This window comes from Parambassis ranga, chromosome 6 (assembly GCF_900634625.1).
Source record: "Parambassis ranga chromosome 6, fParRan2.1, whole genome shotgun sequence".
Lineage (NCBI taxonomy): Eukaryota > Metazoa > Chordata > Actinopteri > Ambassidae > Parambassis > Parambassis ranga.
In genome coordinates, this window is record NC_041027.1 from 9,565,336 (window position 1) to 9,592,249 (window position 26,914).

Genomic DNA, 26,914 nt, shown 5'->3' on the forward strand with positions numbered 1-26,914 from the left:
TTAAAAGTCTGTCTGGGAAGCGAGGAGATGATTGTTCAACTGCATCACACTTTTCAGAGGGGACGACCTCTCCGCTCCAGGTCTGATTCAGAAGAAATGCTGGACGTCCGAAACAGCTGGATGCTCCAGGAATGTTCTTCAGATAACATCTGGAGATCACAGATTGATCAAATATTATGAAATACGTCAGCATATACTTTCATTAAGTAATAAGAAAATTAAAGTTACACACTTGACAACAGACGTGACGTGGTCATCACTGGGTGCTCAGAGGTGGCCCATGGGGTTTGCCGGGTCCGTCAGACTGGGATGAAAAGCCAGATGCATGGACTGTGGATCTGTCATGACGGCAGATGCCTTCTCCTCCTCTCTCCTCCGCAGACACGCTGCCTTTGGGTTCAGGTTCCTCTCTGTGGAATTCACACAGTAACAGATTTGAGAAAACAGAGACATCTGCTGGCACACGGATATTAGGATTATTTCACTGTGTAAATGTTTGACTGCTGGAAGCTCCTGTTTTGTATGTTGATATTATTCATTTATGGCAAGTTGAAAACACTGTCTGTGCCAAGGCAATAGAGACTTGACATCTTAATTTGATTTTTTGATGGACTTTCTATGAAGCGTTTAATTTGATGAGCTCAATTATTGCAGCTAAAATAATGCTCAGGGTCGTTCAATGACATCAGAGAGCAGTAAAAGCTGACTGTACACCATCTAGCCAGCAGACAGACAAAGTGTTCTTTCAGGAGTTGACTGAGGCCAAAAATGGGGAGAATGAGAGTAAATCTGATACTGTAACAACCTTTATCAAGAATTAAACAGTGATCATGTCTGCAGTTTTGCTGCCCCCTTGTGGTTAAAAAAATAAATACTAAAGAACATATTTAAATTCACAAAAACTATATTGTTTTGCCTAAGACTGAATTCTTTGGATAAACTGTGGAACCTGGTTTAGTTTACATCATCTCATCTCATGTCTGCAGCACTGATGACCTCTGACCTCTGACTTGTTGCTCCAGGCTGAGGATCACCGCCACGGCCTGATGCAGCACCAGCAGTTTGGTCTGCGGCTTCTCGCTCTTCAGGTGCAGCTGACACATGTGACCCAGCTCCTTAAAGGCCTCGTTGATGTCCCGCACGCGCAGACGTTCGCGGGCGTTGTTGGCCATCCTCCTGTCTCGCTCGCGCTCAGCCTTCTGCTCGGGGCTCAGGTCCTCGTCCTCATGAATACTGTAACAATGAAATAGCAGGTTTATGTTGGTTAACTGATATTCAAGCTTGAGTGGATGCAAAACAGTAAATAATACTGTGGGTTCCTCTGCCCTCTGCTGGACCATGTTGCTAAGAGACCAACTGTTATGCTTTTATTGTGAAAGGATTTATTGACATGTAATCGGATATACATGGATAAATTAAGAATATATTAAATTTGCATTTTAAAACTTTTTTCAATTTGTTTCCTTTTTTATTCTGGCTTTTTTGTTCAAATAAAACAAACAAACAGTACCCAATAAAAATGCTGGAGGTCATCCACATATGTCAGCATTGATATCACTCAAATAGATTACAGATCTAAATAAAAGGAAAAACATGCACTCAGACATCAGGACTGATGCCATGAAGAGGTTCAGCCTGAAGTGACCTCTGAGAGGAGACACATGAGGACATCTTTCTGTTAAAGACGTACAGTATTTGCAGACTCATTTACAGCACAATGGAGCAATTATAAATTATTTTATATAATAAGTCTTTACTTTATGCAACAAACCCCTTCTTCCACTCCAGCACTATATTCCACTGTGTTAAATGTGAATTTGGTTTTTAACTGTTGGTTGGTTGACATCTGCTGGCCTCTGGGAGCTTGTTACATATAGTTTTCTGTCTCTTTATAGCTTGAGTGATCAATCAAGAAGAATAATTGGCACATTAATCAAGTCAAACATAATAGCAGTGCTGTAAATCTCAGCCCAGGCTGTGTTTTTTTTTTTTTTTACTGTTAATGCCTGCTAAGAAGAATGGCAGGATGCTGTAACGTTGACATATTTGAGAACCTTATTACTAAAAATACAGCTTTCTGTCACTGGTGTCCTGGCAGCTGCTCTTATTCTTCTCTCATTTAATTCACTGTAACTTAATGCAACATGAAGAAGAAATATGAGGCAGAGCTAAATAGGCTGGCCAAGACACAGCTGTCCTTCACAGCAGGAGGGCAGACAGTATTTTAAATGAGTGAACCCGAAACAAGCCTCCCTTTTCTGGCTGTTGAGTGGGGGGGCTTTTATTTTGATATCTGCATTATATCAAACAGTGAAACAAATATAAAAGACCTTTATATGTTCAACTTTTTTTTTCTTACATATGATTAATCATGCCATCCACAAAGACCTCTAATAAAGGCTCCTGTACCTGTTTCTGGCGCTGTTGTCTCCTGGTGTTTTGTGTTCACTCTCTTCGTCTGATCTCTGGCTGTCTGAGCTGTGGCCATGATTGGTGTGCATCATCTCCTCTCTTTCTCCGCTTTCCATCTTAAGCTCCAGATTACCCTGAACTCCCAGACCACCTGCAGGAGATCACGCAAAAAAAAAATATATTTAAAAAAAAAAACTAATATAGAGGAAACTCTAAAATACATGGTGGTGGGTAGTTGAGCAGAATACCTCCTCCCTGCTGGAGTGCGGGCCTCTGCCGGGCTGGGTACGGGTGGCCGTTTTGTGTGCGGCTCTGGAAGGCTGAGTGGTGGTTGTTGTTCATGTTGACAGCTTCAACCTTTATAACACACATAATAATAAGATGAGATAACGTCAAACATTTGTGTGTTAAGATTTTTTTCACATGAGGATCCTCTAAATGTTAAATGTAAACGACCCTTCGGCCACATTAATCTTTAAAGGAGAGTCAGTCAGACCCATCCAGAGACAAATAAGTCACAAAACCAACATCTGCCTTCTCATTTCTGAAGTATAACCCTGAGTAGATCTCTCGCTCTGCAGATTTAATTTAATCTCAGACAATCTTAATCCTTCTCTTAAAACTACTACATACTCCCTAAACATACCCCTAATTCTCTTCAGGAATGATTCACTTCTGACCAATACATCATTTGGAAAAAGAATAAAAGTGGTAGAATTTAATACCCCCCCTCCTCCCCCCAGAGGATTAAATTAAAAACCCCTTTCCCCTTGCATATACTGCCACTCCAGCTGGGCTAAAATCCCCTGGTCTGCTGAAAGGGAAACATGGGAGTGCAGCCGTCCCTCATCACCCCACAGAGGAATTACAGTGTGTTCGCTTTCCACACAAGGACGACACATCACGGCGCTCTCCCATTGTGCTCAGTTTCCGATTTCAAGGACAACAACCTTTACATGAGGAAAACATGCAGACGTAGCGGGTGGAAAATTCCTGAAACTGAATACCAGCACATGCACGCACACATATACACACACACAACATGGAATTTCCATGCACACTGCTTTAAATACTTCAAAGTAATGGCTGTTTACCATGGATGGGGTGTGACAGGTGAGCGGCAGAGTGCCGGTGGAGCCCGGTTGGCCGTGCTGGGTCTGGTTCAGGAGGCCGTGGATGTCACTGGGCAGAGCGGGGATGGGGCCAACAGCATGGTTCCTCAGGACATGGATTACATCGTCCAGTCTGTCCAGGCGGTCTTCCACCTGAGACTGAAAAAACATTTGCATGTTCAACCTTGCAGCAGAAATAGACCTGTCTACATCCATATAACTGATTGTTTTAATATCAATAAATGTGTTTATTATATTTGTACATAGGTACATCTATTATGTTAATAAGACACAATAAATAAATAAACTATAGCTCTTTACCATTGATATGAGTGAAGACTCAAAATGTGGAGAGACTGGTGCTTGAACTGAACTGCGGGGCCACATGTTGGTACCTGATATGAAGAAAAATTCAAAATAGAAATTTAGCTCTACACTAAAATTTAAACTATACTTCACACAGCTGCATGTTATCTTCTCCTGACCTGCAGTTTCCGCTGCACTCGCCAGCGGAGACGGAGACCTCACTGGTGTGGACGAGCTGGAGGGGAAGCTGCTGCTGGTGTGATCGGGGGAATAAATCTGAGAGAGAGAGAGAGAGAGAGAGAGAGAGAGGACCAGGTCATTGATCACTTTAAAGGCACAACTTGTCATTTCTGCGTGGGGTTTTACAGCTGCTGCCACAGCCTTTGGAGCAGGCTCATAACATGGACTAAACTCATCAATTCTGGTCATTTTACTATTCAGCAGCCAATAAAGTGTCTTCTTTAATATGCACTGGGAGAGGAGGAAGCTCTGCATTATACCACTGGGGCTCTCAAGGCTTTATGCTCTGACCTGGCTGTTTGAACATAACAGGGCAAAGATGAGCTGATCTGATGAGAGAGAGAGGAGATGCATACTTACAGAGGCCAAAGCTTTGCCCAAGGTATCGCCCGTCTGTGACGCTCCTGACACGTTCCCCTGACTCCCTGAGACTGAATCAAAAATTTTATTGTAAATAACAAACAGACAAACAAGCTATTGACAGGTGAGGAACTTTAATTACCTGTAGAGTTCTCTGAGTTGTTGATTGACGAAGGGCGTGGTGCTGTATTGTTGAGGTGAAAGGTGGACATGGGTGGGAGACCCCTGTTCATCTCAGCAGCCATCACCGAATGTGGAGAGTAGTCCTGCATGGGAGCCAAACACACAGCTATAAAACCACAGGGGTCAAAAAAAGTTGTCAGCCTGCGTGCTCCCGGAGATAAATCTCACCAGGTGGCTGTGCGTTGGTTGCAGGTTTCTGTAGCTGCCCGGCTGTGTTTGGTGGGTCGTGGCTGCTCCCAGTGCACCTTCATAGCCCTGCTGGTTCAGGCCATTTACGGCGTTCCAGATGTCGGGCGAACTGCTCATCCCCTCTAAAATGAATAACGAAACATTATAGCATGCACTGCCGCGGCATTTCAAACAGCCACGCAAGGGCATGAAGGCTTGTGTGACAACAATGGAGACCACTAACAAATAATCACCTTAAATAGCTTATTAATCTGTGACAGTATCTGAACAATAAAGTGCATTAGGGCAAAGATTTAGTTCTGACTTGAGAAAATATCATCAGCAAAACATAGAGACAAGACTGTGGTCAGATTAGTACTCCTAACTCTGCATGTTACCGAGCAAACTTCTACTTGAAAATGTCTTTATAGGGCAAGAGGATGAGAAACACAATGTTTTTAATGGGTGGATAAACACACTTTTTGTTGGGTGTGAGCTCACCAAAGAATGTGCTTGCAAACACATTGCTGGGGTTCTTGGCTGATAGATGTGAAGATGAGTTCTGGTTGATGTTGTCAGCACCAGGAGACTGCCCATAGATCTAAAAAGACAAATAAAAGGAATCAAAATATATATCTCAGATAAGAAACAAAAAAATCTGTACACTTTAACTCCTCCTCATACACTTAAAATTTGTTAAGCATCAGATTCAAACCCAGTCTGACAGGCACAAATGTGTGAATATTGTGGGCACAAACTGAAGCAACAGTATTATGAAAACAAAGCAGGAAGCTGATGCACACTTAGAGCTATTGCGATAATCCATAAGCTGCAGATCCATGCACCTCCTCATCCGGATTTAGGAACCATTCACCATGAGAAATCCCTGCCCTAATCATGATCAGGTTCGGGCTGGCTTCAGAAGACTGGGATGCAATTCTCTCCCAAATAAAATTGAATTCCAAGCTGTCTCATGATTTGTCTGTCTGTTAAGAAACCAAACAGAGACCTCAGAGAGTCTCACCTCTAATGACCCTCCACTGTAGGAAACAAACTGATCTAGGAAGTAAATACCTTCAGCTTTTTTTTTTCTTTTAATTGTAAAGCACCACAAAACTGCACATATGCACACAATACACACCAACACATGCTCACTCACTCAAACACACCGAGAGGTCTGGGCTGCACCTGCACCTCTCTCGATTGCTTTGATGTGCCCCAGGAAATGAAAATAAACCTCCCTGCGCAGCATCAATGGGGTGTCAGTTACCCGGACGACAAGTTCTGTAAAGCAGGCTATTAAAGACTCTCTTGAGTATGCTTGTGCAAGCACACTCACAGGCGCACGCGTACACATACGCATTTAAGCGCACATACACACACACACACACACAGCCGTGACCCTGGCTGGCATGAGTCCCATGGTGATTGTGGGCTAGGCCAAACAGAGGAGCCCCTGTCGACACTGGGCCCGTCTGAGCCGCCATGGGCAGCATATGGCAGAGGATAAAGCCAATTGTCCTCCTTACCATCAGCATAGCAGGCGACCCGTTAATAATGGTCACACCCCCGCCCCAGCACGCCCTCTCTGGCCCCCGCCAGAGAGGGGCCGTCACCATGGTATCCTCTTTTAGCATAGCATTGATTTAGAAACCATCAATCATGAAATCACAAATGATAAAGGACTTTTTTTTTAGCAGTTATGCCCAGAAGTAAGAGGAAAATAAAACACTATAAATAAATATTTGCTTGAAATAATTATAGTAATTTCAAAGAACTGTTGTGTATGAGAATCCTCAGGTTAGTTTACCCAACAATATAAACATAAAGTCAAACAGAAAGATAACAAGCTGCGGCACCTTTCCCTTTGTACAGCATTATGATGCTATATGAGTGAAATATCAACTTGCTATTCAGGGCCTATGCTGTGCTTCACCATGGCCAACTCCAGCCACATGCAACCAATTTTCTGCCTCTGTGATCCACGATGTCTGGATATGGTTAGTCTCACAGAGATCAAAGCTGCCTTTGATAATGGCTGCAGTGGTGGAGGGACTGCTCCAACATAGCGGGGTTAAATCAAATAGAAATAGCAGCAATCTGCTTCATGTCAAGATGTTTTCTGCTGCTAGGCTTTGACTACAAGCTACACAGCAAACAGGAAGTCTCACTGCTGCATTTTTACATGAGCAGGGGGATGTTACTGAATGTTGCTATTATTATTATTTTGTATTATTTTTGATAATGTAAGAACTTTGTGAGCATTCTAATCTAATCTATAAATTGAAGATAAAGCTTCACAAGGCACGGACACCTTTATCCACCTTCTCACTCACTCACACTTAAACTAATTATAATATTAAATGTCCTGTGAAGAATAGTAAATATTCACACCAAGTATCTGACAAAATAGAAATCCAACTTTTATCTAAGTTGAACATATTTCTTACTGATGTAACATGTGCAAGATCACCACTAGAGAACACACCGTTCAAACACTGTATGTACACATATTCAGCAGAATCATCATCACCACACAGACTGACAGTGTCCCATCACCTCCGCAAAACAAACTAAATAAGTAGAAGAAATGTACTCACTGGTTTCATGTTGTAGCAGTACATCAATGAGTTGTTCCCTGTGCCAGAGACAGGAGAAGCACAGTACATAACTCTGACTGGTTCAGACTCCGTGCTCACAGTATAGTCCACACACTGCTCCTCTGTCCGTATCTCTACTCATGTGTATATAGTCCACATGCACTCCTTCCCCTAACCTACCCCTGCTGGTCATGCAGCTACCCGCAGACAACTTATGCAAATCAGGGCTGGACCATTTCAGGCAGCAGGGAGGGGTGGTCATGGGTTGATACTATTACAGAAGACTGGACACCATCAATATTATGAGCATCAGATTTTTTTTTTTAGGGAAAGAGTTGTGTTTTTTAAATGAAGTAAATTTTAGTGTAGTTTTTGCTGTTTAGTGTGTTTGGAGTGCAAAATAACTTCATAAAAATACCTGAAGCTTGCAATAATCAGGGAATTCCCTACTCTTACATGAGCACAGAAAGGCGTCATCAGAGTGCTTGCACATTTTGTTGTTCAGTTTCATCTTATGTTGTAAAGTCATTGCTGCAGTCAAGCCCAAAAAATCCCTACTCAGGACCAGTGAGCAGTGATGACGACACCAAGGTAATCTCCTGTCTGTTAGACAGGTAGAGGCTTCAAGTAAACAGAAGATACCACACCCTTGTCTGACCCACATTTACAAATAGAACCAAGTCTTAATTTGTAGGCACGTGTGGCGTGGCAAGCTCCTCCAGTGGCTGGGTTAAAGGTTATTTATATGGGTAATCTGCTAATGTATAAACAGTCAGACGTCCTGTTTGAGGTCAGATCCACTGTCTGCTGTCCCGCCAGGGCAAATAAAATGCAGCTATCATTTGTGGAAGTCCTCTGGACAAAAAGAGGAGAGGCTATATGTGTAAACAGACCAAGCCAATCTATCTTATCCTCTACATGTTGGACAAGAATCATCAGTCAAGACAAAACAGTTAGGCATGATACACAGAGCATGCTGTCCTGGCACCGCTTTGAATCTTTGAATCCAATCAAATAATTCCCACTGAGAGAGCGGCAAAGTCTCTAACAGACCCACTCTAGTGTTACATTATAGTCACAGCCCTGCCATCATTCAATGACATAACTATTCAACATACCGTATATGATTAAAAACATGCAGGACCACGCTGATCAGGGAGCAGGACACACGAATGTCTGCTTCAATCTGTTCAAAGGTGAGCCGTGCAGTCCGCTCAGCTTCCTTAAAGTCAAAGTCTAATCCTGACTATCCACGCTAGTGTTAACTGGGTTAGGAGGTCAGACATTTCATCTTCATCAGAACAATCGTTTGTATCCTAAGTTGTTTAATAAAAAAAAAAGATACAGGTCTCAGTGCTTCAGCTTTGTGCGCCACATTCATTTATGTTTTATTTTTTTTTTAATTTCAAAATCCAGGTATACTGGTGGCTACTGAATGACCTTTTCCTGTGACAGAGATCAGTCCTCCTATCTGACACACTAAGCGTACATAACACACACCCACACACACACATATCTTAGGTAAATGATCCAAGAGCAAATATATACAGTCCCGTAACCCTGAACTTTGCATCAATCTTACTTAATTGCAGCCTTGTCAGAAGCACGATTATTCAAACAGGTAATGCAAATGTTAATGAGTTCAAATTTGCATATCTTTATTTTCCCATGGTTGAAATGTCATTGGTTACGACGCTCTACAATGAAGAATGTCACTCCTGATGGCCCCCTGATAAGGTGTTGGCCATTAAGAGGCCAAACAAAAAAGAGCAACTGAAGGGGACGCAGGAGAAAATCAAAAAGAGTTGACTCAGAAGGACTTCTCAGAAACATGCTGCATGCTCATATCATCATTCAAAGGGGCTGATGTAAACAAAAAGTAAACATGTCCCTCTTGGATGGTTGTGCTTTTATTGTCAGATACGCCATTGTGCTACTGCAACACACATTTCAAGTGTTGTTGGCATATTGCTCATCGTCATGCGCCTGATTTGACATGGCTTAAATAACTATCTTCCTGTCAGTGATTGGCATTCACACAAGAAGGGGTGAGTGGGACTGGGGAGCAGATGGTGACATTCCACATGACCAAACTGATCAATCAGCATGCTGGGACGCAGGTGCAGCACAGGCGGGCAGCACCACACCATCTATTTCACCATCTACGGGGCACAAACACATGGGCACCAATCGTGGCACCCTGAGGGTCCGCATGCTCCTCTGTCCCGCTGTGCCAAGGTTGATGACATCAGAATTTCCCATCCGCTCTTCCACAGGATGCCAAGGAAGAAAAGGAGGGGGTGGGGGGGGGCAGTATAAAATCAGCCATAACAGCCTAGCCTGGGAAAGGTTGTGTTAGTGACGTCAAAAGCAGGGACTCCCATATTACACCAACGCACCCACGCAATGATGGGCCAAAGGAAAAAGTGGACAGAAGTGGCCCTCACATTCTGCTGTTCTGCTGATCCATGTCTTATTTTGGGTTCTGATACGGTATTTATAGGGAGGAATGATGCATAGGGCCAACGTTTATAACAGGCAAGCAATTTTTTTACAGTTTCAAAATTATTATCAGCATTTTATTTATTTTTTTTGTCTATAAATATAAAAAATGGTGAATATGAAATGTAGTTTAAGTGAATCTAAGGTCAGCTGTTTTGTTATTACAGCACTGCAACATCAGGAAATGCATGCAAATAGAGAAAACACAGGCAAATAATGAAAACGCCTTCATCAATACAAACAAAAAACAAACAATCAAATCATGAGTGACACACTTTCAAAGTTACACAGTAATAAATAACAAGTGTGTCCTGTCGACTCTGTTTAAGATACATGGAAACATTTCTGTTGTCACTTTTCACCATTTACAGCACACTTCATTGGTTTGCGTGCGTTGTATTTGCATGTGTGTGTACATTTGATGTAGTTTTTTTTTTACTATTTGCATAGGTTGCAAGTTGCAGGGCAGTGATCTCTCTCAGGGCAACAAAAATGTTTAAACATTCTAACAGTCATCAGGTTTGTCAGTCAATAATGAATTTGGTGACTGCGATGAAATCCAGCAAATAAATCTTTCTTTCAAAGAGAGTCAGTGAATGCATCGCCCTAGCAAACAGGCCCGCCTGCCCCTGTGTGTACAGAGGTAAACAGGTTGGCTGTGGTGTTTGATACCTGCTGCCGTGACTCCGTACAGAGGATCTACTCTGTCTTTGGGATAAGACCTAAACACAGCAAGCTGATCGTATAGTCTGCCTGAGTGCTTGGAAGACGTGGGGGGTTGTAAGAGGATTTTACCGGCCATGGCCGCACGTGAGAGCCAGACTCATCGACCTCTGCGCCGCCATGAACTCTCTGTCCCACATCCGCCAGCACCTATACGAGGAGACAGAGACAATGGGTGGCTCTAGGTCACAGCCAGTCTCATGTTTGACCTGTTTGATCTCCAGGAAGTGGGTCAAGACATCAACACAGTACAACAAACAAAACAGGTGGTTTTAACTATGTAAATAAAAGAATGTCACATTAAAAACATGTTTGACTGCCTAATGTGAGGAGACACTGTATCATAGCCACAAAAAAAACCAGCAGCCAGTTTTGGAAGGAGTACAAATCTTCACATTTGGAGGAATGAGCAAGGGCAAAGACTGCAGAGATGAGACCTTCAAGCCCAAATCTGAAGTGACAGGAGATTGACAGTAAAATAAATCAGTGCGGAATAGCCAGCAACCGAAGGTCAAAAATAGAGTGAGAAAACAATGACTAACAAGGAAACAACATTTTCTTGAGATTTAGATGAAGTGCCACCGTTACACACCCCCGGTGCTGTTAACAACTTGGCAATGACAGTATTTGATTGATGTGTGTGTCTCTTTGTGTGTGTGTGTTTGTGTGTGTGACTAGAAGAAAAAGGAAGTGACCACATTTTTTAATCAGTGCTGTCTCTTATCTGTTTGCTGTATCAACATTTAGTGCAAATAATTTAGACATTTATGCTAAAGCAACAACAACCTTCAGTTAAAGTGTTAACATGTCATTTTCTGATTATGTAATATTACATCACATCTTTAATCCAAATGGTAGGTTTGAGTTTTCAACACTGAGAAACAGGCCTGAGCTCATTTTTATCATTTGTATAAAGTTCAACCTCAACCCATATTTACGTTTTATTTACTCATCATATTTCACATTGAAGCATCAAAATAGGAGTAAAATACATCATATATCATATGTATGTGTAGTGTTTCTATCTTTCCAAAGTTCCCCTTTATCACATCACATGTGTCCCTCAGTGCAACTTATTGTAATGGTGTATCATGTGTTACTTCATCCTAGAACACACCTCATTCTATAGTGAAAAAAATCCTGACCTTCCACAGAAAGATATGGCCCAGCAACTAAATTCAAAACATGACTGATGCAAACTTCCATTGCATTTGGTTATATTAAATATTCGCAGCATGTGTTGTCAAATTGATGATGTTGTTTCTGGTCTTTTGTCCATTTTTGTGTTTTCTTAAAACTCCCTCAACCACTGCATTTTTACTGAGCAGCAAAAGAGTGTTCATCTACAAACTGAATCATAAACATTAATGCTAATTCATTCTGAAACCCTAAAACATGCATAGATGATTCAGGTCATGCAACACTGTGACCGAGGCTGCTCTGTACCTATATTCTAAGTCATGGTAAATTCAACATGTATAATTATTCATACTGCCACCATGAGACAGACAAACACAGATGTGAGTCATTTCTATTATTTTCCTCCTGTTCCTGTTATTCTTATCTTCCACAGCTGTGAAGCCGCTCACAGTATACGCTTGCTTCTACATGCCCACCTCATGTGTGTCTGTTACTGTCTTGCTTTATGTTTCATGGTGTCAGTGGAGCAGTGGAGTAACATTACCTGCTTCCATCAACAGAGGGCAGCATAAAATAATTCATGATCAAAGAATTTATTTTAGGTCTTGTTTTTCTTGACCTGCTGACTTCATTTTTCAGTATTTCCATGTGTGTTTTATGGTGAATTACATCTTAAGAGCACTACTAATCATTTGTTGATTAGAAAAGAGGCGATTTATTTATTAAAATCAACTGGACACACCTGTAAAATATGTATTCCACAGCACCGATGTGACATGTATTTATATCTGGGACAGATAGTCCCATTTCAGTTCATACGCTCAGGTTATTTTTTTCCGACCAACTGTGTCTCAGATTTCAGCCGAAGAAAAAATAGAAAGCTGTTTGATGAGGAGAGACAGTCTTGGAACAATCTTCTCTGTGCTGCCTGTTTTTATCGTTTCCTTACCGACAGTCTGATCAGATAATCGTTCGATAGAAACATATCGGCAGATACTGGGATCAATGTATGAGCTGGTAAACGTCCAGTGTACATGGAGAAGTGATATCATCCCTGGCTGTTTACCCGTCATTGTCACTATCTGATCAACCAGCTTCCTGCACCAGCGCCCCTTCAGGCTGACAGAGGAACTGCAGCAGGTACACACCGTCAAGTTAGACACAATGAAACACTGAAAACCGGGCGAAGGCTTTAAAAATAAATCTTTGATAAAACAACATGCTGCTGGAAAAAATACTTTCTGTATAACAAGACCAGAAGGCCTTTAAATGTCAACACATTTGTTTGATTACAATTTGTTGGATTACATTATTTTATGAGAGGAATTATTAAACTGTTTGAAAGCAGTTTATTTATCAACGCAGAACAGATTCCAACACTTGTGTGCTCCTCTGACTTGGCCTACTTTTATAGAGATGCAGTTATTGCTTTCTCTTTAATTGTTTATTGAACAAGCAGCTTGCAGAGAAGACTGAAGAGAAGAACTGATGTGAGTAAATGATGATTTGGTTTGATTATGAAAAAAAAATATTCTCTGCATATGAAAAAAAGATTATACATATTATTGAAGTAGTTTAGTATTTAGTAGTATTGAAGTTTTTTTGCTCAGAGTAACTGTGTGTGAGGAACAAGGCAGATGTAGATATTTAGGATTCTGTCTTTTTCTGCAGAAATCGTAAAACTTTGTATTTTATTTAAAACATTTATTTTACTTCCATTACAGGAGGGTTAATGTGTGTTTTTATCTATTATGTGACCTGAAAAACATGGTTTCACGTCGGCGCGTTTTATTTCTGCAGCCGTACTTCCGGTGTGGCTCCGGCTCCCTGCGCGCACCTTGACGCAGGCAGCTCGTCTGTAGCTGCTGCTGGCTGCTGCAGGCGTGCTATTTGCGGCAGCGGAGATACCTCTGCGAAATGCCTTTTGTGTGCCCGGGTGTCTTTTTTGGTTCGGTTTTGTGTTTTGCGAGGGTCAGGTTTTGTAGCCATGCTCTGTGGTGGATTTAGCGGGCTGTCCTAGCTGACTGAGCCGCTCCAGCAGCGGTGGGTCCGGTGCAGTGCACAGCCGGGGATGAGGCCTACTTGTTAAAGCTCCCCCACCACCCCTCTCCATCGTGATGGCTGATGATCAACAACAACCTGGTCAGAAGCCTGCCTCGGGATTAGGCTCTCTTCCAGCGCTGGTGCCAGGACTCCAGGGGCCCGAGGCTAACGCGTTACAGTTCAAAATAAAGAATTCGATTTGGTAAGGATGGAAATGATCCTCAGGTAGCCGCTCTGTCCTTTTTTGCTAGCCGTAGCCTCATAATTAGCGTATCAAACTCTGGAGGCAGTGTGCTGCACAAAGCGGCTGAAAATAACACGAGTGCTGCCGAGCTAGCTGATCATATTTGACCGAAATACAACAGCAGCGAGGAAAAACGACGCCGTGTGTTTCCGGTTTGTGTGTTAATGACACGGTAACGTCGCTTTACCTTCAACGGTAGCAGCTATGATCATTAGCATCGAGCCATAGGAGGCCATGTTATAATAGATGACACCAAATCCACCGGTGGTGCTGATGCTCAGGATGACAGGTGTCAAAGCACACACACACACACACACACACATAACCTCACACTGATTTGGCCTGCAGGAAAATATTGAAAATATTCTAATTACGGTTTTTTATTTTAAATGCATATATTATTTTTCAATGTTTATCAGCCCATAGTGAATTTGGTAATTATTTACAAGGTGTCCTTCACTCCCTTAGTCTGCGCTGTTGTTTTTATTTTTGCTCTAGTTTTTAGAATAAAATCAGGCTAAACTGGATTTATATTTACATTTGAAAACATGCATTTAGAAAATTTTGCTGTTCCAACGTGTAATCTGTAATTTACATAATTATTCTGAGTATTTCTTTAGGTACAGCTGCTTTAATTTGATGCTTTGTATGGTTTGTGTCTGCCCATATTGAACAATTAATAAAGGCTGGATTCCATTCAGTTTCAGGATGCAGATGTTATTAATACCTGTTCACTGCCATGCTGCTGTGCTGAGTTGTAACATCTGTGCTTTGGCTTTTATTGATGTCCTACAGGAAAAAAAGGGTATACACATCAAAGAAACTTGGTGTAAATGACATGCGCACATGAATTTGTTTGAAAATGATTAGAAGCTCACCTATTCACTAAAGATAAACAAATACACTGTGTGCTCCAACCACTTTTGTTGTTTTCTGTAACTGGTCATCCGGCAACTGAAAAAGTGGGTCATGTATCACCATCAACATCATCAGTATAATGAAGCACGGTGGTGGTAGCATCGTGTTGCAGCGTTGCCGTATACAAAAAAAATGCGTCTGGCTGCTGATGTCACAGCTTAAACATTTAAAAGTGGAACAAGACAGTTTTTGACCGGTTATTAAAACATGCACGTTTGCTATAATGGTTCATCAATTGTATTTTAACACAAGTCAGATTTATTCTGTCTTCTAATTTTTGCTTCTTTTTTTTGTTGTTGTAGCAAATCTGTACAATCAAAAGTGGACAGCATATTGGTGAGTATTGACAAATGCTGTCTATTTATTTATATCCTACACCAAGTAAAACAGCATGGTGTACATTAGATAGTACATTAGACTGTTATGGTGTAGTATATTGTACATTATATTAAGCTACAGTATATTTGTATAATGCTTAAGAAACTATGGCTATTTAAATTTAGAAATGTATGAAACGTAAATGTATGTTTTTTATGTGTCTGGTTTGTGTGCACTGTATTCCCGATAGTGTCTAATCACATGACTGTATTTTATTCCTGTACAAACTGTCTATTTATGCACATTTTGTTTCATATTAAGCTCAGTTTCATCTCACAGCTGTATTCAGCAGAAAAACCATGTCAGTGATATCAAAGCGACGTGATGAAGGCTTCTTTTTTTCATCAGTAAAGCAGTCTCTTTTTGTCTTGATTGGGAAAAAAAAATACCACATCTGACGGTTACGCGTTGACATTGTTACACATAGCACATCAAACTGGAGCCAAATAAATCTCTGCTTTACACCAAAAATCTCCAAATATCTGTGTCACACTTAGACGCTGTCTAAATGCATCTCACTGCACAACAACTATATATTATAACTGTGAAGGAATAACAAGAATAATGCCACCAATGCATTCTTAATACCATATTTTTTGTAAGTTAGTGCTCAGATAAAATAGTATGTTAAAATATGTGCACAAAATCCTGTAAACTAAGCATTTCCAAGGCCCTGATGAAATAGGATATACTATACAAGACTGACACCAAAAAAAAACAAACTGTTGGTTTCCAGATTAATAAAATTATGCAAAAACCTTAAATAATTTTACATTAATCATTCAAAACTTCTTACGTGCAGCCTAATAAAAAGCCCAGCAATTTTATTTCACCACCTGGATGGATGTCAGTGTCATGCTTTTAACACTGGTGATTGTTTAACTAAACTTCCACTAATTGATCAGGAGTAGCTATGGGAGACGTATAATTTATATGTTTTTATAATAATTTCATTTATTTGTTCAGCAGAGGAGGGCCGTTGTAAATAGCACCTCATTCATTTAGGTATTGGTTACCATAGCAACAAAGAGGAAAATGAAGAGGTGAAGTAAAGCCATTCTTAGAAACGTACTGATTAGTTAATGTGGGATTGTTGGTGGGAATGGTTGTGTGCAGCATTAGTTGTATTAAAACTTGATGCGAAATTCGGCCATTTTGATTGTTTTGAGCAGCTCCCGTCTTTGTATTTAAAACATTAAAAGATTTTTAATGGCTGCCAGATAGCAGTTTAGCACACTTTTAATGTTTTAGGTCCTTTAAGCATTTCTTCTTCTTCTTCTTCTTCTTCTTCTTGTTATGTTTATTTTTACAGCAAGATGTTGAGAAGTTTACAGACATCGAAAAACTCTACCTCTACCTTAAGTTGCCTTCTGGTCCCAGCAGTGGCAATGATAAAAGGTACGACACAGATACACACTCAAGTTTCTCACTTTGTTGTCTTTTTTGTGTCTCTTTCTCTCTCACACACACACACACACACACACTTGCTTTGTTGAGGCTTTCATTACATTATTGGCACTGTCATTGCTTGGAAAGTCAAATCCACTGGCTACTGCACAGACAGACACAGATTAGGCTGAAAGCCCCTTAAGTGAAATTTAATTTATTTCTGACGTTTCAGGCAAGTTGTTGGTCACTGATGAGGTTTTTTCAAATTTAAGAGTCACTCTTTCGCTGTATGTTTGATTCAAACAAACCACTGAACAATGTAGACTTTTGCTATACCTAGCTGTCTGTGTTTCATTTGTTTCCCCATATCTATTCATCACCCCACCCCCCAAATTCTACCCATTTGGACTGAGAATGAGAGGGGGTCCTCCACTCCTGGATTATGGTATTAAAGTTTCTGTATTAACAAGACATGATGCAGAACAGTCATTAACAGTGCCTCACCAGATTTATTTCTCTTATGCATCACTTTCCAGTGATCAGAGTTCCATGTCGTCAAGCCGTACTCAACAGATGTATGCATTCAACTGGATACGCAATCACCTAGAAGAGCACCCAGAGACTTCCCTCCCAAAGCAAGAGGTGTATGATGAATACAAGTGAGTGTGTGACCTGTTGCTGGGGGGGGGGGGGGGTCAGCTGGAACAAAGGTAAATATATAGTTCCTGTGTTATGGTGTCATCTCAAATGGTTTCTCCTCTCTTACAGGAGCTATTGTGACAATCTCGGCTACAATCCACTGAGTGCAGCAGACTTTGGAAAGATCATGAAGAATGTCTTTCCTAACATGAAGGCACGTCGACTAGGCATGAGGGGAAAATCCAAATATCCTTTTCATTGTTTTAGTTAACAGCACTTTGTCTTTTATGCCTCTGTGAGCAGTAAAGTTAATGCTGTTGACTGATTGCATCTATGCTACTCAACTGTACAAAGGGACATCACATTAGAGGAAGCTCTACTATAAGAGTTTAGTTTATCAGAGAGTTTAGTCAATGTGCTAAACACATTTTTCTGTGGTCTTTAAAAAACTGCGAACTTCTCCTGCCAAAAGACTGGCATCTCTAAAAAGCCAAGAGTAGGGAATCCTTGGCACTGTGCTGAAAGTCTGGCTTTGGAGTGCTTCTGTTTTTAGTAGATTTTCAGTGCAGGTAACTTCTCTGTTCATGCAAATCCGCTGCGCACAGAATATATTAAAATGAGCGTGTTATAATCATTTCTGTTTCCAGAGTTGTCATGTTTTAGAAACCTTAACTACTTTGCACATACTGTTATAGTGGATTGAGGAAGAAAGCTTTTGTTCACATGCCATCTTTACCCAACCTGGATCTACAGAAATCTGGTGATGGGGTAAGTTACATTGAGACATTATGAGACTGTTTCCATTTTTTTTGTTGGACTTTTGTTCTTTTGGTCTGATGCTAATTCATTTGCCTTTCTGCTTTGTCTGACAAGTGTGAGCTGATGGAGCCTACAGGCCAGTCTCCGAGTGCTGAAGATGAAATGAGGTCTGCAGCCTGTGGGCTGGTGTGTGAGTGGGCTCAAAAGGTCCTGAGCCGTCAGTTTGACAACGTGGAGGACCTGGCTCGCTTTCTGCTTAATAGCCACTACATTGGTACTAAGTCCATGGCTGCACTCACTGTTATGACGGGAACACCCACAGGTATATCCTCTGATCTAAGAGTGTCATTTTATACTATTCTGCTGTATACATGTTATCAGACATCTTAATGCCTTGCATGCCAGTTAAATATGTTATTTGGCAAGAGCAGATGACCACTGATCATCCACTCCTCCTCCATCTTACTCATCAGTAATCCTTTGAAAGGTTTTTGCTTTGTCTTAAAAGGAATGAAGACACCAACTCCAGCCTCAGCGTTTGTGCCCACAGCTGAGGCAAACTCTTTCCAGCCCCAGGTGAAGACCCTGCCCTCTCCCTCTGTTGATGCAAAGCAGCAACTGCAACGCAAGATCCAGAAGAAGCAGCAGGAGCAGAAGCTCCACTCACCCCTGCCCAGTGAGGCCCAGGTCAAGAGAACAGAGGCCAGCACCCCTGGCCCCACCATCCCCTGTGGCAGTCCTGCTCTTCTCTCCCCTCAGCCCACCATAGGCATCGTAGTAGCAGCTGTTCCAAGCCCAGTCACGGTAATGTGGCTGAATTTTTTCCCTATTAATATGCTCCAACGTGTCACTAATGAATGAAATCAAATGTACTGTTATATGCCTTTCCCAGGTACAGAGGAGCAGGCAGTTGATGACCTCACCCAGTCCTGTAGGGGCAGCAGAGGGAAAAGTGTTGCCAGTGAATTTTCAAGTTGTCACTCAATCAATTAAACAGTCACCCAAAACTCCCCAGAACATCTCAGCAAGTCCTGTAGGTGACCGACTGGCACGACACGGTACCCGGTATGCCCAGATCTTGCCCAAGCCCTCTGCCACCAGTGCCATCACGCTGCGCTCACCCCCAACCCTGCTTATTACCAACAGTCCCATAAAAACTGTGATGCCCACTCCCCACGTCAGCTCAGTCAATGTGGTGAAGATGACGGCAATTGCGTTGGCTCCCAGCAGCAGTAACAGCACAACTGCACGACCGGCCTCAGCTGGTGTGACAACCACAGCGTCTTTAGACGATTCCCAGCAGTTACACGGTGGGAGTTTGGCTGCCCCTCAGTCTCCCGCAGTCAGACCTAGTATCCCAACCTCTATCCTGACCCTTTCTACTGACACCAAAGGGGTGTCTGAAGCTGGAAATGACAATAACCCCACATCTGGCACAGAGAAACCTTCTGTTGGAGCCAAAGAGGAGAGAGTGGCTAAGTTCAGGGCTGCCAGTGAGCCAAGCTTCCTGGTTAAGTGCTCTCCAGGACCAGACAAAGGGTTAAGGGTGAAGAATGACCCCACGTCCCCTTCCACCTCTGTAGCTGTAGCTGGGACTCAGGACAGCAATAACAGTAACTGCCATGACAGTACTTTGTACTTGACTGTTGATAATCAGAACTCTAATGGCTCCTCTGCTGTTACCCCGACATCGAAGGACCCCTGCTCAGATGCCAAGAGCCCCAGAAAGCGCACCGCTGGGGAGTCCCATGTGATTCCTGTGAAGAGGGTGTTTATCTCTCAGCAGCCACTGGCTGTAGTTGACAATCCTAAACCTGGAGTCAGTGCTGCAGTAAAGAGGATCCCCAGACCTGGAACCCCTGCCAGACCAGAGAGCGCCCCTTGCAAAGTGACTGTGAAACACACCTCTATAGGGCCCACACAGATCCTTGCACTCTCTGACTCACCTATCACACATATTGACGGCACCCAGACTGTCAAACCCCAAGACTTGGTGGTGAAACTTGAAGACCAATCACTCAGCTCTGATACCAGCACCAGAGCCACTGGGAACAACACATCTGATCAGACGTTGCTACAGCAGATCACTGGGGATCCTCGTGCCATACCAGCCAACTCAGGACCACACGAAGCCTCTGTGATGAGTGATTTAAAGAGCACAATATGGGAGGAGGGACAGCTTGATGAGCTCCGGAAACAAGCGTTTGTCCAGCAGATACCAGCAGAACACAAACAAACCCCATCTGACCAACTTTCCATTATCGCTCAAACACCCGAGGCCTCAGGTCAGCTTACCCTCACACAGGATATGGTTGACTTTGCAGGTTCTCAGTCCAACATGGACTATTTTCCTTTTAATGATGATGACATGACCCAGGACAGCATTGTGGAGGAGCTGGTCCAAATGGAGGAGCAGATGAAGCTAAAGGGTCTGTTTAGTAACTGTGTTGATGTGTCTCTACAAGGTCAGTCAGCCAGCAGTCAAGGCTCTATCCTCAATGCTCACCAGGCTAGTACCACCTTCTACCACTCTGCCCACAGCAGTACCACTCCAGTCCAAACACCCACTCCAACACCGACACCAACCCCTACTCCCACCCCAACCTCCGAAATGACCCTTGCACACAGTCTGACAAGAGAGAGCCCCTGCTCCCGCATGGCCCCCATCACCCCTGTGGATAGCGCCATGGGACGCCACACCCCTATCAGCACACCACTGTCCAACTGCAGCAGCAGCGTCCCCCCCAGCCCAGTGGAATGTAGGAACCCCTTTGCTTTCACTCCTATAAACTCAAGCATCACAGGTTATCATGATGCTAGTATTGTCTCCAGCAGCCCTGTCAAGCCCATGCAAAGGCCCATGGCAACACACCCTGACAAGGCCAAACTGGAGTGGATCAACAACCGCTACAACAGCAACTCTGCAGGTCCTTTGTCCAACCACAGCATTGGCATTCTGCCCAGCTATCAAGACCTGGTAGATGATCAGTTCCGTAAACCACATGCATTTGCGATTCCTGGTCAGTCATTTCAGTCTCAGGCGAGACAGGATTCTGCTCAATTTGGTCGTTTGACTCCCATATCCCCAGTGCAACAGCAACAACCACAACAGCAGCAGCAGCAACTGGTAACCAGTGTAACTACTCCTACTAAACAGGAGAGCTTTGCTGTGCCCGCACCATTGGACAACAAGGCCTCAACCTCATCTACAGCCAGTACTTTCCGCTGTCGCAGTGTTAGCCCTGCAGTGCGCCAGAGAAACTTCAGTGGGAACACTGGCCCTCCAACAACTACCACAAGTACAACCACAACTACTCGAGCTGTGGTCTCACCCTTTAACTCTCCAATCACCTCTGAGGTGCTCAGCATCCTGTCTAACACCCAGACAGTCGGCTCTGTTCACAGCATGGTCCAGCGAAGCCAGTCTGTGCCTCTGAACATCATGATGCAGAGTGAGATGCTGCCTGTGCAGGGTCAGAGTAACACCACCAAAATCACCAACGTTCTTCTCAGCAAGATGGAAGCTGATGGAGATGATTCTGTGCGTGGTCTGGGCATAAATAACCTCCCCTCTAACTACACAGCCCGCATGAACCTCACTCAGATCTTGGAGACAACTTCTGGCTTTGCTGGAGGGGCTACTCACCAGACTCAGCTGCCTGTCAGCTCCAGCCCTGCTGCCTTTGAGCTTCAGCAGCATGGCTACCTCACCACTGACAGTGGAGAGCAAGTGAGTTTCTCTACAGGGGACAGCCAAGCACAAGTGGGCCCTGGTGAGCAAGACCACCAGCAGCAGCAGACGCTCCAGGAGAATCCTGTGCAGACACAACCGCAGCTCCTCCTCCAGAGCACACAGCAACAGGAGGCGGAGGACGAACAGCAGCAGCTGGATTTCAACAACACTGTCAAGGACTTGTTGGGGGATGACGGCCTCAACCCCAGTTCACAGCTGGTGGGTCAGGTAGCTTCTGAGCTCAATGCTGTGGCATCTGACTTCTCAAATGACATTAGACTGACCTCAGATCTGTCCAGTAGCATCACTGACCTTAACACATTGGACACCAACCTGCTGTTCGATCCTAATCAACAGCAGGAACAATATGAAGACTCGACACTGGAAGAACTGAAGAACGACCCGCTTTTTCAGCAGATATGCAGTGATACTGTGAACTCTGGTTTTGACTGGCTAGAAAGCAAAGACCAGCCTACTACAGTAGAGATGCTGGGCTAATGTTATCTTTTATTCTGTATGATTTCTGTCCTCTGTTGTTTGGTTTGGTGCATATGTAGTATATCTGTTTTTAAACTATAGTTTGTTGGGATTTGTCTGGACTTTGCCGTTTGTTCTGTTAAGTGCCAGGCGTACCAGAAAATCTCTCCTACTGATGTTTAATTACTTCCCTCCTTTTTTTTATTTTCAGTTGTCACCCAGAGTTTCAGTATTGAACCACTTTTCTTCCTCATCTGAAATCAGAAATGTAAGCATTTCAAGTAAACAGTGTGAGTACTCGGTGGCAGCATGCACTTACAAGGAGCAGGTTTGTATGCTATAGACATTAGGAGAAGGGTAATCTTCAATAATGCAATATTTGTGTTTAGCGAACATTTAAGGACAGCAAGAGGGGTAGGAAATTTGGCACAAAAAGACTTCACCAAAAACATGCTGTTGTATACTATTTTCAACATGTGCAGTTCAAGTTCAACCAAATGGAGACAATATTGGTATTGTAGTATATGCACATAATAGTTGTAGTACATTTGCCTGCCATATCTGAATATTTACAGGGCGGCATCTTAAGCTGCCAGGTGCTGAATTTATGGCATAATCTTTATACTTTATCATATACCAAATCAGTGGAAAGCTGATTCACATCTGAGCATTGTCCAAGAGTGAAATTTTCTTAAAGCCTATACTTCTTGTACTGTTTAATATCTTGTAAAGGGAGTAGCTGAATCAGTAGTGAGACATTGGGGATTCAGGCCACTTTGTGGACGACACATTGAAAGGAATCAACAACTGGCTGCCTTATTCCCGAAGTCCAAGGCCTTATGCCATCTTTAGAGAGACTGTATATAGTATAATGTTAAGATATCTTCGGAAACCATCCAGAGCTTCATCATATCAAGGCAGCTGTTTCTCTTGATATTTTCAGTACTATTTCTTCTGTTTTTGTTTGGCAGTGTTACAATATAGATGCATATTGTATAGGCTAATAACTACACTGTGTGTGTGTGTGTGCGCCCTTATCATCTGTGGATTAAGAGGAATTTGCTGTCATTTCATGAAAACTATGGCAGGCACACTTTCAGTCATGATATTGTTTTTTTTTGGGCATGCTATTCTCCCAGCTTGGATAAGGAAATCAATGGTATGGAGGAGGCTTGTTTACAAGCAAGGCTAGAGGCTGACTTGTATGTTTTGATGTCATCTTAAGATCAAGAGGAAATGAAATTGTTATGTTTGAGGAGACCCAGCCTTATATCCATACCAAAGATGATCTATTTGGAAAATATTTGAGATTATGACGCATAGAAACACTCCAAGTAAATATTACCAACGACGGGAAGCGGGCAGCCTCAGAGATATAAAAGAGTTCTATTGCATTTGAGGAAAAGGAATAAGTTGCATAAATCTTATGTACAGTATGTAAATTTGTGAAATGGTCACTGTCCTATGTTTTATAGGTAACCATGGACCTGAAAGCATGTTGAAACCATCACTGCTAGCCAGGTAGGCTATGTGATACAGTAGGATGCTTGCTTGAGTTTTTGGCTATTGTCAATGTTGTACAAGTCATGTTTAAGCTCCATCTGTAAATAGGATAGATACATAGAGATTTGATGTATCAAGACACTATATTATGGCCATTATTCTAGCTAAGTATGTGCCATTTAAAAGAAAAAAAAAGCTTAACAGATTTATAGTCGGCAAGATACTCTATGTTGTGTGTTACATTTCTGGCTCAATGTGTCGTAAAAGTAATGCTGTCTGGTCTCGCTTGCTGATTTTATTTTCGTTTTTCTAATTCAAAGATAATAGGTCTCTGCAGTTGCAGAAGTGATGTGTGCTTTGAGCAGGATCAATAGCATGGTATATTGAAGAAAAAAAAAAGTTGTGATACTGTTAGCTGGTTGCAAACATCTCTGTGACAGACGTTGTGCTCGAAGTCTTTCAGCAGACACTGGAAAAAAAAATACTCACGTTTCAACAAACTTTGGAGGTTCACGTTATTGCACTAAATTTTTATGACACATGGCTTTGCCACATCTTTATGGACAAATGTAACGATGGATGCCCGCAAAAAAAAAACAGAAAAAAAAATATTTTTTATGACAAGATGAGTAAGGAAATTAAGTGAATTGTCAGAAAATGACTAATTGTCTTGTAGCAAAATGTGCATTAATCTCAGTGAGATAACACATTTCTTACTCATTCTCATACATGAGAATATAAAGCATTGAGGGAAAAAAGTTAAATAACCTTTTAAAACCTACATGCTCATTATGTTGATAAATGATTGTACGCACGCATGTGTGATGACTTCTGTTGTACTTTGTATTCTTGGTAACCACTGTCTTCTGTGATTTGGGCAGGTTCTGTTAACCAGACTGGCAGTGCTAGTTTCATGAGTTACATTACTTTCATTGTGTGCTGTTTACTAAGTTAATGTTGTTCTATATGTTATGTTGATGACTGTTTTCTGATGATTTTACATATTCTTATTTTGCAAAAAAAAAGTGCATTTGTGAAAATTGAATATTTTCTCCTTGTTTTTTGTTTAACATGGCACTGATATTTGAATTTGAATGAAGGAAATGCACCTCTTTATGAATACAGGAGCTCCATCAAGGTGTGACTCTGATCCTTTACATTTGACTGACCCAGACCCAACTCTGACTATCTTGTCCATTTCTACCAGTAGAAAAAAAAACCCTCCTCTGTGGTGTTGTCTGGTGTTCTGCTTAATGTACAGTAGCTTGTTAATATTGCAAACGCGTTGTTTCTTTTTTCAATGGAAAGTACTCACTGGTGAGATTTTTAAAGTGGTTTTAAAAGCCAATAAACTTTTTTAAAGAATGTTCTTGTGTGTCTAAGCAGTCATGATTTAATGTATTTTATAGCAAAAAATAACATGGCAGGACTTTGAGTCACTGGTTTTATAAGGCATCAATAAAGGAATTGTTACGTTCTCTCTATTATTAGAGAGGGCCCGAGCACCGAATGGTGCAAGAGCCCACGTCTGCATGCTCATGACTCACGTGCACAGCGCCACCTACAGTTTTTATGTATGAATCAAATGATTTTGGAGGTTTGAAGCACAGACAGGTCTCCACTATTCTCATGGTGTCTGGCTCCACCCAGTGGACACATACGGTACTGCAGCTAATATAACTCCACCATGGTTGCTGTTAAAATCCTCAAATTTTTTGCATGTAATACAGACCCACCCCCGACCATGTGTGGACAGCGCCACCTACTGTAAACAGGAGGTTACTGCACACTAACTATTTTTTACTTATATTGACAGATTTGTAGGATTTGTAGCTCTGACATGTCTCTGCTTCTGTCTGCCGCGGATTTTCCCACCACTGGCAAAATCGCCGCAGCTCGTGGGGGGAGCAGGGGAAAGAAGGGACTACGTGATGGGGAGGGGGCGGTAGCGCGGAGTGCGAGGGCCCGATCATCTTTAATTAGGGCCCAGCACCGAATGGTGCGAGAGCCCTATTGACATGCAAGCGTGTTCCAATTCAGGGTCTGCATCCTTCGGAGGACGCAGCCTACGCGGTCTCAGGAGGCCGTGTCCTCCTGAGGATCCTCCGAAGGATCCTCAACCATTGGTAAATGGGACGGTCTAGCCATCAAAGCACTTCCTGATTGTGGCGCGACGTCATAAATTTTGCGCCGGGAAAAACAAAAGCAGCGACAGCGACACGGACTAGCTGCTATTTAACCCATATAATCACAATTAATATATACATATATATATACAATTTATATATACACTAGCCATATAACCCGTAGATTGACAAATATGATTAAATGTAATTTATATTTTATTCAATTGTAAGACTTTATACAGGGTTCTGTTTGTAATTTTAATACTTTAAATTAAATAGCTAAATGTGTAAGAACCCTGCAAATAACCCTGACTTAAATCACTTTAATGTGTCATTAAGCATCAGCGCTGCACCTCACCTTTGTGCCTCAGGTATGTCACTACACCAGAGAATTACTGCTGGTTAGAGGAGCCAGGGGTGCTCCCTGGCAGGATCAGCTGTCTGTCCTGGAGGAGGGTCTGACCATCATTACATTTGGAGGGTGAGTATACATATTTTATAGCTATTCGTATTTTAAGCTGCTTTGGAAACCGCTTTGTTGAAGTTATTATTATTTTTGCCCTTTTTAAAAACATTTTTAGTAACATGGCAGCCGCCGATCGTCAGCTCTGCAAACCCTGATGGACGATGTGGTGGACAGAGGAGACAGGCACCCCCCACCCACAGATGATGTCCCACTCACAGCCAGAGGACTCCAAGGTCTTCGACGTGGCATCCCATCCAGTCCAGCAGCACCAAGGACTCCTGCTCAGCCAGACATTTACATATATGTTATTTGTAAATAGTATTTTCTGCTGATCTTTTATAAATAATAAATTGTACATTTTCATAATGCCCACTGGTAAATAGTTAGAAATGTTCAAACTGTATCTTTGTAAATATTGTACATAACAGAACAATAAATTATTTACTGTTGTCACTGAGAAGTTGTTCAAAAGTTTATTTAAATTATAAATAGG

General features: G+C 42.3%; 2 protein-coding genes across 9 annotated transcripts; one reads left to right on the plus strand and one right to left on the minus strand.

Annotated features, from left to right (window-relative positions):
- LOC114437432 (transcription factor 12-like) lies at nt 1-7,514 on the minus strand. Its single transcript, XM_028408109.1, has 13 exons — nt 7,382-7,514; nt 5,283-5,382; nt 4,782-4,924; nt 4,573-4,696; nt 4,431-4,501; nt 4,010-4,106; nt 3,846-3,919; nt 3,507-3,683; nt 2,661-2,769; nt 2,410-2,563; nt 1,004-1,233; nt 233-410; nt 1-149 (listed from the first exon to the last, which is right to left on the minus strand). The coding sequence occupies exons 1-12, from the start codon at nt 7,448-7,450 to the stop codon at nt 268-270; spliced, it is 1,491 nt and encodes a 496-aa protein (XP_028263910.1). The 5' UTR covers nt 7,451-7,514; the 3' UTR covers nt 1-149; nt 233-267.
- Nucleotides 7,515-12,619: 5,105 nt separating this feature from the next.
- Nucleotides 12,620-24,874, plus strand: rfx7b (regulatory factor X7b). 8 transcript variants are annotated; one of them, XM_028407693.1, is made up of 11 exons: nt 12,620-12,886; nt 13,754-13,991; nt 15,254-15,287; nt 16,642-16,727; nt 17,125-17,163; nt 17,255-17,377; nt 17,487-17,603; nt 18,041-18,125; nt 18,231-18,438; nt 18,604-18,920; nt 19,009-24,874. In XM_028407693.1, exons 2-11 carry the CDS (start codon nt 13,864-13,866, stop codon nt 22,345-22,347), a joined length of 4,476 nt encoding a protein of 1,491 aa, XP_028263494.1. In that variant the 5' UTR covers nt 12,620-12,886; nt 13,754-13,863; the 3' UTR covers nt 22,348-24,874. The 8 variants fall into 8 exon arrangements, with proteins under 8 accessions (XP_028263494.1, XP_028263493.1, XP_028263492.1 ...); XM_028407692.1 differs by lacking the exon at nt 12,620-12,886 and adding an exon at nt 13,222-13,236; XM_028407691.1 differs by lacking the exon at nt 12,620-12,886 and having other exon boundaries at nt 13,341-13,991.
- Nucleotides 24,875-26,914: the final 2,040 nt, after the last annotated feature.

What these genes read in the sequence shown, in the direction of transcription:
- LOC114437432 (XM_028408109.1), bottom strand. Translation starts at nt 7,450, where the DNA reads ATGTACTGTGCTTCTCCTGTCTCTGGCACAGGGAACAACTCATTGATG. An exon ending in GTTTGCAAGCACATTCTTTG is followed by an intron (nt 4,925 to 5,282) that starts GTGAGCTCACAC and finishes TATTCATTTTAG; the next exon opens with AGGGGATGAGCAGTTCGCCC. An exon ending in CCTGGAGCAACAAGTCAGAG is followed by an intron (nt 411 to 1,003) that starts GTCAGAGGTCAT and finishes TGAATTCCACAG; the next exon opens with AGAGGAACCTGAACCCAAAG.
- rfx7b (XM_028407693.1), top strand. Translation starts at nt 13,864, where the DNA reads ATGGCTGATGATCAACAACAACCTGGTCAGAAGCCTGCCTCGGGATTA. An exon ending in TACAGAAATCTGGTGATGGG is followed by an intron (nt 18,126 to 18,230) that starts GTAAGTTACATT and finishes TTGTCTGACAAG; the next exon opens with TGTGAGCTGATGGAGCCTAC. An exon ending in CTGTTCCAAGCCCAGTCACG is followed by an intron (nt 18,921 to 19,008) that starts GTAATGTGGCTG and finishes TGCCTTTCCCAG; the next exon opens with GTACAGAGGAGCAGGCAGTT.